Source organism: Populus trichocarpa, chromosome 10 (genome assembly GCF_000002775.5).
Source record: "Populus trichocarpa isolate Nisqually-1 chromosome 10, P.trichocarpa_v4.1, whole genome shotgun sequence".
Lineage (NCBI taxonomy): Eukaryota > Viridiplantae > Streptophyta > Magnoliopsida > Malpighiales > Salicaceae > Populus > Populus trichocarpa.
This window is the reverse complement of record NC_037294.2, coordinates 379,498-395,418: the sequence shown is the minus strand read 5'-3', so window position 1 is coordinate 395,418 and position 15,921 is coordinate 379,498. Positions and strand designations below refer to the sequence as shown.

General features: G+C 33.9%; 1 protein-coding gene and 1 long non-coding RNA gene across 3 annotated transcripts; one reads left to right on the top strand and one right to left on the bottom strand.

Moving 5' to 3' along the window:
- LOC127905810 (uncharacterized) lies at nucleotides 1–770 on the top strand. Its single transcript, XR_008060229.1, has 3 exons — nucleotides 1–210; nucleotides 328–528; nucleotides 667–770. It is a non-coding gene; the product is annotated as an uncharacterized LOC127905810 (long non-coding RNA).
- A 286-nt stretch (nucleotides 771–1,056) lies between these two features.
- LOC7477210 (transcription factor HY5-like) lies at nucleotides 1,057–4,222 on the bottom strand. Of its 2 annotated transcripts, none has more exons than XM_024609869.2 (4): nucleotides 3,781–4,222; nucleotides 3,384–3,615; nucleotides 1,615–1,774; nucleotides 1,057–1,498 (listed from the first exon to the last, which is right to left on the bottom strand). In XM_024609869.2, exons 1-4 carry the CDS (start codon nucleotides 3,992–3,994, stop codon nucleotides 1,445–1,447), a joined length of 660 nt encoding a protein of 219 aa, XP_024465637.1. In that variant the 5' UTR covers nucleotides 3,995–4,222; the 3' UTR covers nucleotides 1,057–1,444. The 2 variants fall into 2 exon arrangements, with proteins under 2 accessions (XP_024465637.1, XP_002314340.1); XM_002314304.4 differs by having other exon boundaries at nucleotides 1,615–1,771; nucleotides 3,781–4,217.
- Between the last annotated feature and the right edge of the window lie 11,699 nt (nucleotides 4,223–15,921).

Sequence of the window (15,921 nt, the reverse complement as noted above, 5' to 3'; positions counted from 1 at the left end):
ATAGGGTTTTAAATTAAATATATAAATATAAAAAAATTCTAAATAAAATACAAAAATATAGTAAAATTATGAACAGTAACTTCTATGCGTTTTGGCTTTACCCGGTCCAACGGTAAAATAAAGAATTATATACGTGGATCTTCGACCAAAATCCCCTGCATCACCTTCAGCTAGCTTCTTTCCAAAAGCTGTCAACTGGGTAGGAGCTAGGTAAGAGTACGTTCCAACTCGATTCTCTTAACTCAGCATTTGATGGCATCAGCTTGTGGTGAAATTAGCATGGTTGCATAAATATTGAACTCACTAAAATCTTCTTGTTGCAAGCAGGCACGATGAAGCTAGCAGAACACCTATAAGGAATAAACTGGTACAAGGAATCCAGTTGAACCACCCAGATCCGCTTCTTTCATCAAGCAACACAGCTCCTCTTGTTATTGAACTGGTGTGTTCAACTGGCATTGCCTTGTCCCCAACCCTAACAGGCACACCCGAAGAAATGAGCAGGAAGAAGAATGCTTTAGATTCCAAGTAAGGGCATTCTCTCCCTTATCGAGCTAGGTTTGAAAGAAATTTTCTATTTCAAAAAGAAGAATTTATTCTAAATAGATAAAATTTATCTTTTTAGATATAAAGAATATTCGAAAATCAAATTTCTTGATCCAGCAGAAGCAGGGTTGGTAGTACCTCGCCCCGGATCCCTTCCAGTTTGAAATTCATAGCCTTAGACCCCGTTGGCTCAGCAGCATCCCTGACCGCCTCGCCTTCACAGTTGACGAAACGAGTTGCCTTTCTCCCTGGCCTCCAACTAATGGCCACGCCTTCCGAGTAGCCGGACCGACCGACTCAAGCTGTAGAGGCCCCTTACCTTAGGTAGCCAATCATTATCAAGTAAGGAAGAGCACCTTACCTTAAGGAAACTGAAGATAGCTCAATGAATGGGGAGAGTTACGAGAAGGGAAGGGCTTCATAGCTCCTTACTATATTAGCGTGTGCTTTATTACAGGTAGTCATTCCCCCCGTTCCTTTAGTCTTTTCAACGGTACTTGAATCCCAGAATTGAAGCAGAACAGCAAATAATATAACTGCGGCAATTAAAATGACCTAATAGTTTACATAACATAATATTCAGTAAGCCACATGCTTTTGATGCAAAGCTGCCTGAAAAATATCCATACATGGCTGCCATAAATTGACTGTATACATAAATATATAGATAGACACGCTCATTTTTATTTTTATTTCTTGGGGCCTTAAACTGAGCAGCCATTCGTATGGAAAAGATTTAACCACTTCAAAATCAGCCTCGACTGTATATATTTTCGCAGAAGTGCGCGCATATGCTATTTAAGTATTCGCCATGCATAAGCAGCTGGCAAGATCACAGGCTATATTATACATTAATCTGATCATAGGAGGCGATGCATTTTCAGCTTTTGCCCAACTGTTACTGCTTTTGCTCCATGCTTTCATCAACCTTAGGCCTGGTATTCATGAGGACCTGCATGCAAGAAGAGAACATATATACGTGTATTGATGATCAGCAGGTAAATTAAATGGCATGCATGGTAACTTTAGTAATTAATTTGTAAGAGATCATCATCACTTCATGATCACCTTCCGAAGCATGGTGTTTTCATTGGTCAATGTGGAGATCTTCTCCTCTAATTTGGTATTAATTTCCTGCAATTCTTTGGCTCTTGATTCCAAGTCATTGACGTAAACCTTCTTTCTTTCTCGAGCTTGTTGGGCTGAGACCCTGTTCCTTAGCAATCTGCTACATTCAGAAGAAAGTCATATACACACAGTAAGGGAGATCCCATAATCCAAGCATTACAAGTTAAGAATGAGATCTTGATTATGGAATTATTTCTAAATAATTAGATTATTCCATATATAAATGAACTCACATATTACATACTAAAAAAAGGGATAACTAACCTCCTACATTGTTCCTACATTGTGAAGGAGTATCTCTTTTAATTTTATTATTTAATATTGAATTTGAATTTGAATTTATTATTATTATTTGAATTTTATTATTTATTTAATTCTGAATTAATTTTAGTTTGTTTTTTTATGAGTTTAGCACAACCTCAAATAATCATTCAGATTTTTGGTTTGTATTACATTTTACGAGCGTTTAGTTTTGTTATCATATAATTAAGTGAAAAATAGTTAAAAAAACAAAATTATCAAACTCAGTGGAGTCTATAACCTAAATTGTGGGTTTAGCGGGTTAAACTGTGAAGCCCAAGTAATCCAATATACCATCATCTCAATATTAAAAATTAAAATATCTTCTTAAATTTACTTTTTAAAAAACAAACGATGCTTTTTACTAGTCGTTTGAATTGTCATTATACCTACCAAGTTGACCGGATTATGTCGGGACAACTCCCAAACGGTTTTATTTTAAACCCGAGCTATGTAAAAAAATGGATCGGTAAGTTGCAAGGTTGATTTGCTAAGTCGAATTTAGTAATAATATCAAATACTTCTCGACAACCTAGAAATTTTAGGTTTTAACTCTTTTGCTTCGCTATTCATATAATTAAGTAAAGCAATTTTATTTTTTTTGTTATCATTTCCCCTCTTTCTTTCCTTTTATTTTCATTAATTTTTTGCTAATTTGATACTTCAACATTAAGTTTGTATTGAGTTTTACATCGATTTTTTTTTAATTTTATCTTTCAACATTTAATTGAGTTTGAATTGATCTTTATAATTTGTTTCAGTTTGTTTTCTATAAGGTTATCGTTGTTTTAAATAACGTTTTGATATTTGATTTGTGCTCGATTTTGCGAGCATCTATTTTACTTATCATATAATTAAGTAAATTGTTTTTTTATAAAAAAAACAAAGCTATCAAACCCAACAGAGTCTATGACCCAGGTCACATATTTGACAGATTAAGCAACAAAGATGTCATCTAGATCATGCCATAACAACTTTTACATGTCTTAGTTTTAAGTTTGTACTAGGTAAGGAGTCGGGTCAGCAAATTTTCAAATTAACCTGCTAAGTCAGGTTTAATAATAATAACAAATAGTTCTGTGATCTAGAATTTTTTTTTTTGTTAAAAAAATATTGATATAAGCTGTAATATCGCGCGCGCGCCTATATATATATATATATAATTGAAATTAAATATTTGAATGAAAATCTAATGATATTATTTATAGCTTATAAATAAATTAGTTTTATATGGTAATATTTTTAATCGTTTACAATAAATTCAATAACAGAAATGGAAATTAGATGTTGATTTTGAAGATTAAATAACATTTAACTAGTGCGTTAAGCTAATCTATATGTATAACAAAAAGAAATGATGGCTCTCGTAAATAACAACATCATATTTAAACTGTGAATGTAGGACTCACCTCTTGAGCCTTCTATATTCTTTGTCAACAGGGTTTCGTCCTCTATGGCGTTTATTACTCCCTGTTGCAGCTGGTGCTGCTGCGGCGGATTGAACCTCTGGATTATTAGAATTAATGTTCTTATTATTGTAAGTAGTAGTATTATTACCAGCAGCAGCAGCAGCAGCCTCCGCTGGTGGTCGAGCTTCTACATCCGGAACCGTGAAAAGATCTTCATCACTGTCTTCATGATCTGGACCAAATTAATTAATTAGTAACATCATTATAATTACTGTAATTAATTTCCCACGAGCACTAGGCCAAGCAGACTATATATGTGTATATAATTTCATGTGTGTGTGTGTATAATTACTCCAGCTAGCTAGAGTCCTGTCTGCTGGGTGGATCTACAACGCACCTACTAATTTGTTTTTGTGGTGTGAAATGAGATTGTCACTTGTACTACCAGTACTTCTCCTGATCCTCCAAGAAGAGGAAGACGAAGAGGTAGCGGTAGCACTAGTGCCCTCCACCTGATGGTCGTCGTCGTCGTCGTCGTCGTCGTCATCGTCATCAAGTAATTGCTTCTTATGATCATGAGGGTACTTGTTGTTGGATTCACCAATATCCATTATCTTTTCTCTTCAATTACACGATCTGAGCTGATTATCAACCTCCAAGTACAGCTACGATGCCAATACTAAAACTGTCTCCTAATGGATCATGATCTGACTGTGAATGTGTATTTTTGTAACAGTTGTCCATGTCCATACCATCTATCCTCTCCTTTTTGGAAGCCCTGGTTTAAAGCTTCTGGCTCATGAACGACCACGTTGATGCATGCACAGCCGCCCGCCCCCCCTTCTCTTCTTGTCTCTTTCTCTCTCTCCCTCTCTACCCATTACCTCATATATAAATATTAGCTATCTAACCGTAATTTTTTTTTTCTAAGAAAATAATACCGGTATATAGAATATTTTGATGTTTTTTACATATAAAAATTTAAAGTGTAAATTAAAAAATTAATATAAATATTTAATTAAATAAATCAATAATTATCTATGTAAATAAATAAATAAAATCATTAACGAGAAATCAAACACTATCAGATTTAATAGTTTTACCGACGAAAATTTATGTTGGTATTTAAACTCACAGTCCTTCGGTTTTGTCAAAGAATTATCTCAATCCAATTGCTTAAGTTGTTAGGTGAGGTTTCAAGATATAATTTATATTATTTTTTAACACACTCCCTTAAGTGAAAATCCTTTTGATGCGAACCCTAGCAGAATTTAATGGAATTCACGAATCCAAGATCTATCTAATCTAAGTTTGATGGAAATAGGATGAGCTTATCACAATGGAAGATCTGCTCCAAGGCAACAAGACTATAAACCAACCCAATCACAACGCCTACACCTAGAGACGAGCAGAAGAGTATAAATTCACAACAAAGATTGATCAATTCTTTGAAGAGTTGAAAGTTCAATCAAGAACCTAGATTGACAAACAAAGGTCGATAAAAATCAGAATATTATTAGGCAAAAAAATGTGCTGAAAATTATTCTCAAAAGTATTTACACCCCAAGTCAAAAACCTTAGTTTCCCAAATAAACAAGTATAAAACTCAAACAAGTGTTTCCTCACAAAATAAAAAAAGTTTAATAACCCAACTAATTTAATAAGACAAGTTCGGTTATTTTCATATTCTGTCTAGCAGCAACAAAGCCCAACTTTAAACGGATGATTCTCTCTCATCTTAAAAAATTAGAAGGCATGCCATATACCGTTGGAAAGGTATGGAACCCACTACCACGGTTAAGATCATCATCGGCTTCATCTGCAGAGTTTCCAGCAACACTCTCCTCTTTCCTAGCTTCTCTACCCTTTTTACTACGTCCACCATCAGACATAGTCTCTAATTTTTCAATCATAGTCATCAACTTACCAAACATAAATTTCATCTGTTGTTGTATTCTCGAAAGCCCATCTTCTAGGATTTCACCCTTTTTCTGTGGCACACTGTTAGAAGACATTATTTTTTTTAAACCTGCACGAAAATCGTTAGCAATAAAAATAACACTTCACACACTCGTGTTTCACACAAATTTATAGGTTTTTCATTCTAATATGCTCCCTACGCTTTTTTTTCCACTCAAATTGTCTTTATTTAGTTGTTGAAATCACTTAGCAACAATTCAGAAAAACAATCAACTACACATTGAATTTATAAATTTGATATAGACTCAAGAAGCAAGAAATTTACAAAACTAAAAAAAACTAAACTAAGATGACAAATTCACGAGTAGCAATGTAAATTTGTGTGAGTAATATGACGATTTGAAGATGCGAAATAAATTAAATGGAAGCAATAATACTAAAGAGATTTAGTATCCAAACTGAAAATTAAATCAATCAATGATGGAACCTTGAAAAAAAAATGATAAAAAGCCACACAAATTCCCAATGACCAATTTTCTTTCCCTAGCTCTCGACCAAACTCCAAAATGTTGATTTTCTTCTTCTTTTTTTGTTTTTATTACGGCAACAATCAAAATTTTCAAGATGACGCACCTCGTTTTTTTATACCAATTCCGCAATCAAGAAAAATAAAATTCAAGAACACACGTTTTTATGTATATATTGCGGCAAGATCAAGAATTCAACAAGAACACTACTTTATGATTTTGGTGTTCAACAATTCAAGAGGATGCAGGAACCCTAATTGTTTTTGTATATGTGGTTGAAACTAATCAAGAAAAATCAAGAAACAAAATAGACGAATTGAAAGATATAACCTGTGATTAGATCTACTCTGATACCAACTGATGCGAACCCTAGCAGAATTTAATGGAATTCGTGAACCTAAGATCTGTCTAATTCAAGTTTGCTGAAAATAGGATGAGCTTATAATAATGGAAGACCAGCTCCAAGGCAACAAGACTATAAACCAACTCAATCGCAACACCTACACCTGGAGATGAGCAAAAGAGTATAAATTCACAACAAAGATTGATCAATTCTTTGAAGAGTTGAAAGTTCAATCAAGAACTTAGATTGACAACCAAAGGTCGATAAAAATCAGAATATTATTAGGCAAAAAAGTGTGTTGAAAAGTTTTCTCAAGAGTATTTATACCCCAAGTCAAAAACCCTAGTTTCCCTAATGGGTCACATATAAACCCGATTTAAATTATAATCAATCCAAGCTAAAACTAGCCCAACCTAATTAAAATAACAAGTATAAAACCCAAACAAGTGTTTTGTCATAAAATAAAGAAAGTTTAATAGCCCAACTAATTTAATAAGGCAAGTTCGGTTATTTTCACATTCTGTCTGGTAGCAGCAAAACCCAATTTTAAACGGATGGTTCTCTCTCATCTTAAAGAATTAGAAGGCGTGTCATATATCGTTGGAAATGTATGGAAGTCCAGTTTCCAGCCCAACTAGAATCACCTCAAAATTCGACTTGTAGCTCCAGTTTTGATATAAAAAAAAAAGATAGTGAAAGGTCAAAATGTCTAAATCTAGTCTTCTTCTCTCAATCCTTGTGTAATCATCTTGGTTCCACCAACAAGCCCCTTAAGATTAATCACGACTTGATCCTTATTATTTAATATCCTCTTGAAATCCACCTTAGCCCAAGTATTTTGAAGAAGTCCATTGAAAGCCTCTTTGAACCTCTTTGCTCTAAGCCTTGTAACTGGACCAACCGGAACCTCCAATGGATCATTTGGTGCTTGGATCACATCATCCCCTCTCTCCTCAAAAGGATTCGACCTTGAATCATCACTTACATCAAAAAAAGAAAGATCAGCGACATTGAATGTAACATTAATACCATACTCACCTGACAGATCCACTTTGCAGGCATTATCATTAATCATTTCTATGATTTGAAAAGAACCATCTCCTCAAGGCATCAACTTTGATCTCCTTTGTTCAGGGAACCTTTCCTTCCTCATATGCACCCAAACTCAATCACTTAGTTCAAACCTCACCAATTTCCATCCTCTATTAGCCTTATGTGCATATTGTTAATTTTTTTTCTCTATTTGTTGCTGAATCTTTGCATGTAAATCCTTCACCACCTGTGCTTTTTGAGTTCCATCAAGACTAACACTTTCATCCACGGGTAAAGGAATCAAATTTAATGGTGTTAAAGGATTAAACCCATAAACAATCTCAAATGGTGAACAATTAGTAGTAGAATGCATACTATGATTATATACAAATTCAATAAATAACAAACAATCTTCCTAATTTTTAAGATTCTTTTGAATGATTGCCCTTAACAACTGAGTTAAAGTTCGGTTAACAACTTCAGCTTGGCCATCTGTTTATGGATGACAAGTAATAGAATATAAAAGCTTAGTCCCTAACTTAGCCCACAAAACCTTCCAAAAGTAACTTAAAAACTTAACATCTCGATCAAACATAATACTTCTAGGAACACCATGTAATCGAATGACCTCTCTAAAGAATAGGTCAGCTATATTTGTTGCATCATCAGTTTTATGGCAAGCAATGAAATGTGTCATCTTAGAAATTCTATCCACAACAACAAATATAGAGTTTTTTCCTTTCCTAGACCTAGGTAGACCTAAAATAAAATCCATAGAAACATCAATCCAAGGTTCCTTAGGAATAGGTAAAGGTGTGTATAACCCATGAGGCATTATTCTAGTCTTAGCTTGTTTACATGTTATGTACCTATCACAAATTCTTTGCACATCTCTTTTCATGTTAGGCCAATAAAAGTGTTCGCGTAAAACATCCAAAGTTTTAGCAATTCTAAAATGCCTCATTAAACCACCCCCATGAGCTTCCCATACAAGCAACTTACGCATAAAACAATTAGGCACACATAATTTATTTTTTTTAAACAAAAATCCATCATGTCTGAAAAACCTACCATTGGCCAAAACTTTGCACTCATCATATATAGAACCAAAATCATTACCATCAAGATACAATTCTTTAATATACTCAAATCCTAACAATTTAGTATTCAGATTATTAAGAAGAACATACATTTGCGATAAAGCATCTGCAACCATATTTTCCTGACCTTGCTTGTATTTAATCAAAAATAGTAAAGTTTTAATAAACTCAATCCACTTCGCATGTCGTTTATTTAGCTTAATTTGACCCTTCAAATGTTTTAATGACTGGTGATCGGTATGTATAAAAAAATCTCGGGGCCATAGATAATGTTGTCAAGTCTCCAACGCTCTCCTACCGCATATAATTCATTGTCATAAGTGGGACAGTTAAGAGTTGTACTATTGAGTTTTTCACTACAATAAGTAATGAGTCGTTTTTCTTGCATTACAGCAGCTCCAATACTTATTCCTGAAGCATCACATTCAATCTCAAAAGATTTATTAAAATAAGGTAAATATAGTAATGGTGCCAACATTAACTTTGATTTTAACAAGCTAAATACGCTTACTTGTTCTTCACCCCACTTGAACTCCACAGATTTCTTAATGATTTCAGTCAATGGAGAGGCTATTGTACTAAAGTCTTTAATAAACCTTCTATAGAAACTAGCTAAATTGTGAAGACTTCTAACTTCTGTTATTGATTTTGGTGTAAACCATTCTTAAATAGCCTTAACTTTAGTCTCATCCATCTCTATACCTTTTGCACTAACAACATATCCAAGAAAAATAATTTTATCCATGCAAAAGTCACACTTTTTCAAATTAGCATATAATGACTCTTTTCTAAGCACATCAAGAACTTGTCTCAAATGATCCAGATGCTCATCAAACTCCTTATTATAAATCAAAATATCATCAAAGTAGACAACTGCAAACTTACCAATGAAAGCATGCAAATTATGATTCCTCAATTTCATAAAAGTACTAGGTGAATTAGTAAATCCAAAAGGCATAACCAACCACTCATACAAACCATATTTAGTTTTAAAAGTAGTTTTTCATTCATCCCCTTGGTTCATCCTAATTTGATGATAACCACTTTTTAAATCAATCTTCGAAAACATTTTAGAACCATGCAATTCATCCAACATATCATCTAATCTAGGAATAGGATGTCGATACTTTACAGTGATGTTATTGATAGCTCTGCAATCGACACACATGCACCAAGTCTTGTCTTTTTTGGGACAAGAAGCACGAGAACTGCACAAGGACTCATGTTCTAACGAATGTATCCTTTCGACATCAACTCCTCCACTTGCTATTGGAGTTCTTTAGACTCTTCAGGATTGCTCCTATATGCCGGCCTATTTGGTATTGATGCTCCTGGAACAAAGTCGATTTGATGTTCGATTCCCCTAATTGGCGGCAAGCCATTAGAAATCTCTTCTGGAAAGACATCTTTAAATTCTTGTAAAAGAACTTTAACAACACTAGGAACACATGAATCCAAATTATCAGAATTAAAGTATGCCTCTTTATACACAAGTAAAATCATAGGCAATTTGAAAGATAAGCATGTTTAAGATCACTAGATTTGGCAAAGAAATTAAGGTTTCTCCCCACTTTTTCTACACACTCTTCTTTTTTCACCCCTTTTTTCTTCTCTCCATTCATTTTCTCTCCACTCTCGGCCTCCCTTCTATTTTTTTTTCTTTTTAGCTGTGACCCTCCCCTAATTTCCTAAGGGCCAAAACTTTGTCCCCTTTTGTTTTCAACTCATGGCTCACTTTAATTTCACTCTTCCTCACATTCTCACCATGTTGTTCGGCTTGTTCTTCCACTTTGGCTGAATCTGAGTGATCCTCCTCATAGCTTTTCTTCAACTGAATTTGATTTTCATACACTTGCTTTGGTGTTAGTGGGGTAAGTGTATAAATTATACCATATTCATCCAATGAATACATGTTCTTAAACCCATCATGCTTAGCTTTGCTATCAAATTGTCAATGCCTTCCTAGTAACAGATGAGTAGCATGCATAGGCAAAACATCATATAACACTTCATCCTTATAGTTGCCTACTGTAAAAGAAATCATCACTTGTCTATTCACCCTAACAACACCACATTCATTCAACCATTGAACCTGATAAGGCCTCTCATACTTTATGGTATTCAATCCCAACTTTCTAACCAAAGTAACACTAGCAACATTAATTATATTACCACTATCAATGATCATACTACATACCTTATCGTTGATTAGTCATCTAGTATGGAAGGTGTTCTCCCTTTGTTGCTCCACATCATCCTTCTTAGTTTGAACACTGAGCGACCTTTTAATCACCAAAACTTTATCACCAACAACATACTCTAAATCACTAGCATCCTCGAGTGGTGGCATGTTATCACAATCAGAATCCTTACTAGTGGACACAATCTCTCCATCATCCTTTAGAATCATAATTCGACGATTTGCATACTATGATGCATAGTGTCCCAATCCCTGACATTTGAAACACTTTTATATCATGATTATGCTTCGGTTGGACTTCTCCTTTAAGTTTTTTTTTATCATTGGTTGAAACCTGTTTTTTCATATAGGTAAGTTCGGCAACTTCAGAAGTCCCAAGGGCTTTAATAGCGCACTACCCTCTCTCTTACAATTCAACTTCCAACTTGAAAAAGGACCCTAAATAAGCTCCAGATCGTGTACTACCTTTTCTTTTTCAATTGTCCTTCAACCTTAATGGCCAAATGCACTAACTCTTCTAATCCAACATAAGATTGCAACTCTACAACATTAGTTATGTCTCTATTTAAGCCATTCAAAAACCTAGACATAGTAACTTCCTTATCTTCATTAACATTAGCTCTAATCATAGCCACCTCTAATTCTTTTTAATACTCCTTCATCTTCTTATTACCTTGTGTAATCATTTGTAAACGATTAAACAACTCCCTATAATAGTGTTTAAGAACATACATCTTCATTAGTGTCTTCAACTCTTCCCACGTGCTAACTGGTCTATCTCTATTTCTTTTTCTTTCTCCCACCAATCTCTCCCATCAAACTATGGCATAATCAGTAAACTCCACTACAACTAACTTAACCTTTTTTTCTTCAGAGTACATGTGGATGTCAAAAGTCATCTCCACCTTTTTTTTCTCAATCTAAGTAAACTTCCGGATCAGTTTTCCCTTTAAAGGCTAGGATTTTTAACTTATTACTACCCAAATTTTGGTCTCCATCACCCAAATCATCAAAATCTCCTTTATACTCAAAATATCTATGTGGCCGAATATGTCCCCTCCTTAGATGATTCTCACACCTCTCTCTCATATGTGTACGGAACCCACTACCATGGTTAAGATCATCATCGACTTCATCTGCAGAGTTTCCAGCAACACTCTCCTCCTTCTTAGCTTCTCTACCCTTTTTACTACATCCCCTATTAGACCTTGTCTCTAATTTTTCAATCCTAGTCATCAACTCACCAAACATAAATTTCATCTGTTGTTGTATTCTCGCAAGCCCATCTTCTAGGATTTCACCCTTTTTATGTGGCACACTGTTAGAAGATATTATTTCTTTTTTTAAAAACCTGCATGAAAACCGTTAGCAATAAAAATAACACCTCACACACTCGTGTTTCACACAAATTTATAGGCTTTTGATTCTAATATGCTCCCTACACCTTTTTCCACTTAAATTGCCTTTCTTTAGTTCTTGAAATCACTTAGCAACAAATCAGAAAAGCAACCAACCACGCAGTGAATTTATAAATTTGATATAGACTCAAGAAGTAAGAAATTTACAAAACTAAAAAAAAAACAAAACTACGATGATAAATTCACGAGTAGCAATGTAAATTTGTGCGAGTAATATAACGATTCGAAGATGCGAAATAAACTAAATGGAAGCAATAATATTAAAAAGATTTACTATCCAAACTGAAAATTAAATCAAGCAATGATAGAACCTTGAAAAAAAAGATAAAAAGCAACACAAATTTCTAATGACCAATTTTCTTTCCCTAGCTCCAGGCCAAACTCCAAAATGTTGATTTTCTTCTTCTTTTTTTTTTTTGTGGAACACACTTTTTTTTATGTATATATTGCGACAAGATCAAGAATTCAACAAGAACACTACCTTGTGATTTTGGTGTTCAACAATTCAAGAGGATGCAAGAACCCTAATTTTTTTTTTTGTATATGTGGTCGGAACTAATCAAGAAAAATCAAGAAAAAAAAGACATGAATTGAAAGATATAACCTGTGATTAGATCTACTCTGATACCAACTGATGCGAACCCTAGCAGAATTTAATGGAATTCGCAAACCCAAGATCTATCTAATCCAAGTTTGCTGAAAATAGGATGAACTTGTCACAATGGAAGACCAGCTCCAAGGCAAGAAGACTATAAACCAACCCAATCACAACGCCTACACCTGGAGACGAGCAAAAGAGTATAAATTCACAACAAAGATTGGTCAATTCTTTGAAAAGTTGAAAGTTCAATCAAGAACTTAGATTGACAACCAAAGGTCGATAAAAATCAGAATATTAGTAAGCAAAAAAGTGTCCTGAAAATTATTCTCAAGAGTATTTATACCCCAAGCTAAAAACCCTAGTTTCCCTAATGGATCACATATAAACTCAATTTCAATAATAATCAACCCAAGCTAAAATTAGCCCAAACTAATTAAAATAAATAAAATAAACAAGTATGAAACCCAAACAAGTGTTTCCTCATAAAATAAATAAAGTTTAATAGCCCAACTAATTTAATAAGACAAGTTCAGTTATTTCCGTATTATGTTTGGCAGCAGTAAAGCCCAAATTTAAACGGATGGTTCTCTCTCATCTTAAAGAATTAGAAGGCGTGCCATATATCTTTGGAAAGGTATGAAAGTCTAGTTTCTAGCCCAACTAGAATCACCTCAAAATTCAACCTGTAGCTCTATTTATGATATTAAAAAAAAAGATAGTGAAAGGTCAAAATGACCGAATCTAGTCTTCTTCTCCCAATCTTTGTGTAATCGTCATGGTTCCACCAACAAGCCCCTCTTGAACATGAATAAGATTAATCACGGCTTGCTCCTCATTATTTAATATCCTGTTGAAATCCACCTTAGCCCACATATCTTGAAGAAGTTCATTGAAAGCCTCTTTAAACCTCTTAGCTCCAAGCCTTGTAACTGGACTAACCATAACTTTCAATGGATCCTTTGGTGCTTGGATCACATCACCTTTGGTCTTGAAACTTGCACAGGCCCATAGTACTTTGTGCTTAATTTTTATCAAATAAATGAGGATGGTGAGATTCGAACTCTTGACCGTTTGGTCATCAAAGACTCTGATACCATGTTAAAAAATCATCTCAACCCAATAGCTTAAACTGTTAGGTGAAGTCCCAAGATATGATTTATATTATTCTTTAATAGATACATATATTACCGACAAGCTCACTGACAGAGACAATTCATCAGAAAAACTCTTGTCAGTAATTTATGGTCCGTTGGAAATAAATTTACTGATGGATTTACAAACAGATAAAAAACACAAAAAAAACATTACCCGCTTCATTTCGTTGGTATGTCATCACTAAATTTAACTTGTCACCTATAGGTAAATCATATGTACTACCATCAACTTCTGAGCAGACTAGCCACCATATCCTTGATAGTGCGCACATCCTCTCGAATGTGATGCACCTCACCTTCAATATGCTCTAGTCGACCTTCCATCCTTGATTGTTAAAAGCTTGTACCAACATCTTCAAAGGAGAAAGTTGTTGGTGGTGTCGCAAATACATTAAGAAACTCACCATCACTACTGAAATGTTCTTCTTCTTCCTCATCATGAGCTTCAACTTGGTCTTTGAGAGCCCAAACACCTTCATCATTTCATACAAGTTTCATCTTAGTAAGGGTTTGATGATCTATCTCTAAATGTTTAAAATACAATGTTCTATCCGTATATGTTAACTCAATATCAAAGGGTTTAAAGATTGTAGACAAACATTGACCATAAGGTAATGACTTTTGTTTTTGGTTGTTTGTCACAATAAGTTTTTCATCATTATGTATGGAAAATTAATAGGCCTTTTCCTAATTATATAATCAATAAGGCACAAATCCATAAATGTAACCTCGTCAAAATACCCCTTTTGGGACAAGGTATTGTGTGTTATGATCCTATGTAGCAATCTAGATCTTAACAGCAAGTCTTGACTTTTAATTTTTGCACTTAGTCAAAATCATGTCTATTAGTATGCATTATCACGGCATCATCATACACAAATCCCTCAATGGCAGGGATAATCTTCATTTCAAATACATGAGGTCCTTTATTTTTAATGCCCAAAATATTTGCTAACATAATATAATTAAACTTTATTGGTTTATTTTAAAGGCTACCTATGATTCTAAGCTCTATGATTATTCTTATATTAGTAAAGAACATCCTAATAAGAGTAGGGCATGTGGGATTTTGCATGTTATAAATATCTCTCTAGCCCATTTCATCAAACAATGTATCTATCCTAAAAACATTTATATCATCTCTTATTCCTCTTTCAATTGCAATAACTCTATTTAAGAAATTGTTCATATACCTTTCAATGTTACTTGGAATAAATTGAGGGTCATTGACCGTATTGCTCTTTGATTCACTTGTTCTAGTACACTTCTTAGGTGTCATGGAGCTTTAAACTTAAGGAAATATACTTGAGAATGTTGGATTTTGATGGGAATTGAGAGATTTTTAGAGAGGGTTCTAAGTTAGGATTTAAAAAATTGATTTGGGGGTTTTTCTTCTTTATTAGAAAAAGAGAACAGTATATATATCATCAAGCAACTAATCAATCGATTGCCTATAATTACTTAAATTGATCAATCGGTTTAACTCAACCTTAAAAATTTTCAAATTTCTCTTTTGATCCTTCTTATACACTTAAAAAATGAACTTTTGATATAAAAATATTGTAAAACCCCGGATAATATTATTGATATTAATAAAAGTCAGGATTACGAAAAATAAAGGAAAACGATAAATTAAATTATAAAACAATGATATATTCGAGAATCTAAATTAAAATGTTTTGTTCAAGTGTTAATATATATAAATGAATAAATAAACATGAAAATGTGAATAAAATTTTTATAGAAGTGAATTTCATGAAACTGAAAGTACCAACGAGTAACTTAGTGAAATTCGATATAATCCGGGCAAGATTTGGTATAAACAGGTATCAGAATTCAGGAAATTTTACCTAAAAATCATAAAAGTTACTTTTGAGGGATATAGAAGGCATTAAAAAAAAGTTAATGAACTAATATGTGTGCTAAAGTGTGTGTGCGGGAAGAGAACATTTAGGGACATGGAAGGCATTTTTAAAAATTTTAATTATATATATATATGAGTGCAAATGAGTGTGTGCGGGAAGGAGAAAAAAAAATACTTACTTTTCAAAGAGAAAGAGCCATTCGGCCAGGAGAGGAAAAACCAATTCAAGCAAGGCAAAATTTTCAATTCAAAAGTGTTAAAGCTTTGGGTATTGCTTGGAGAGGCTGACAGACCGACACCACAGCAGGGAACTTCGGCTCGAGCTCAGTCGTCAGGTAATTACACGATGCCTGAATTTAATATTAGTCAATATGTATTT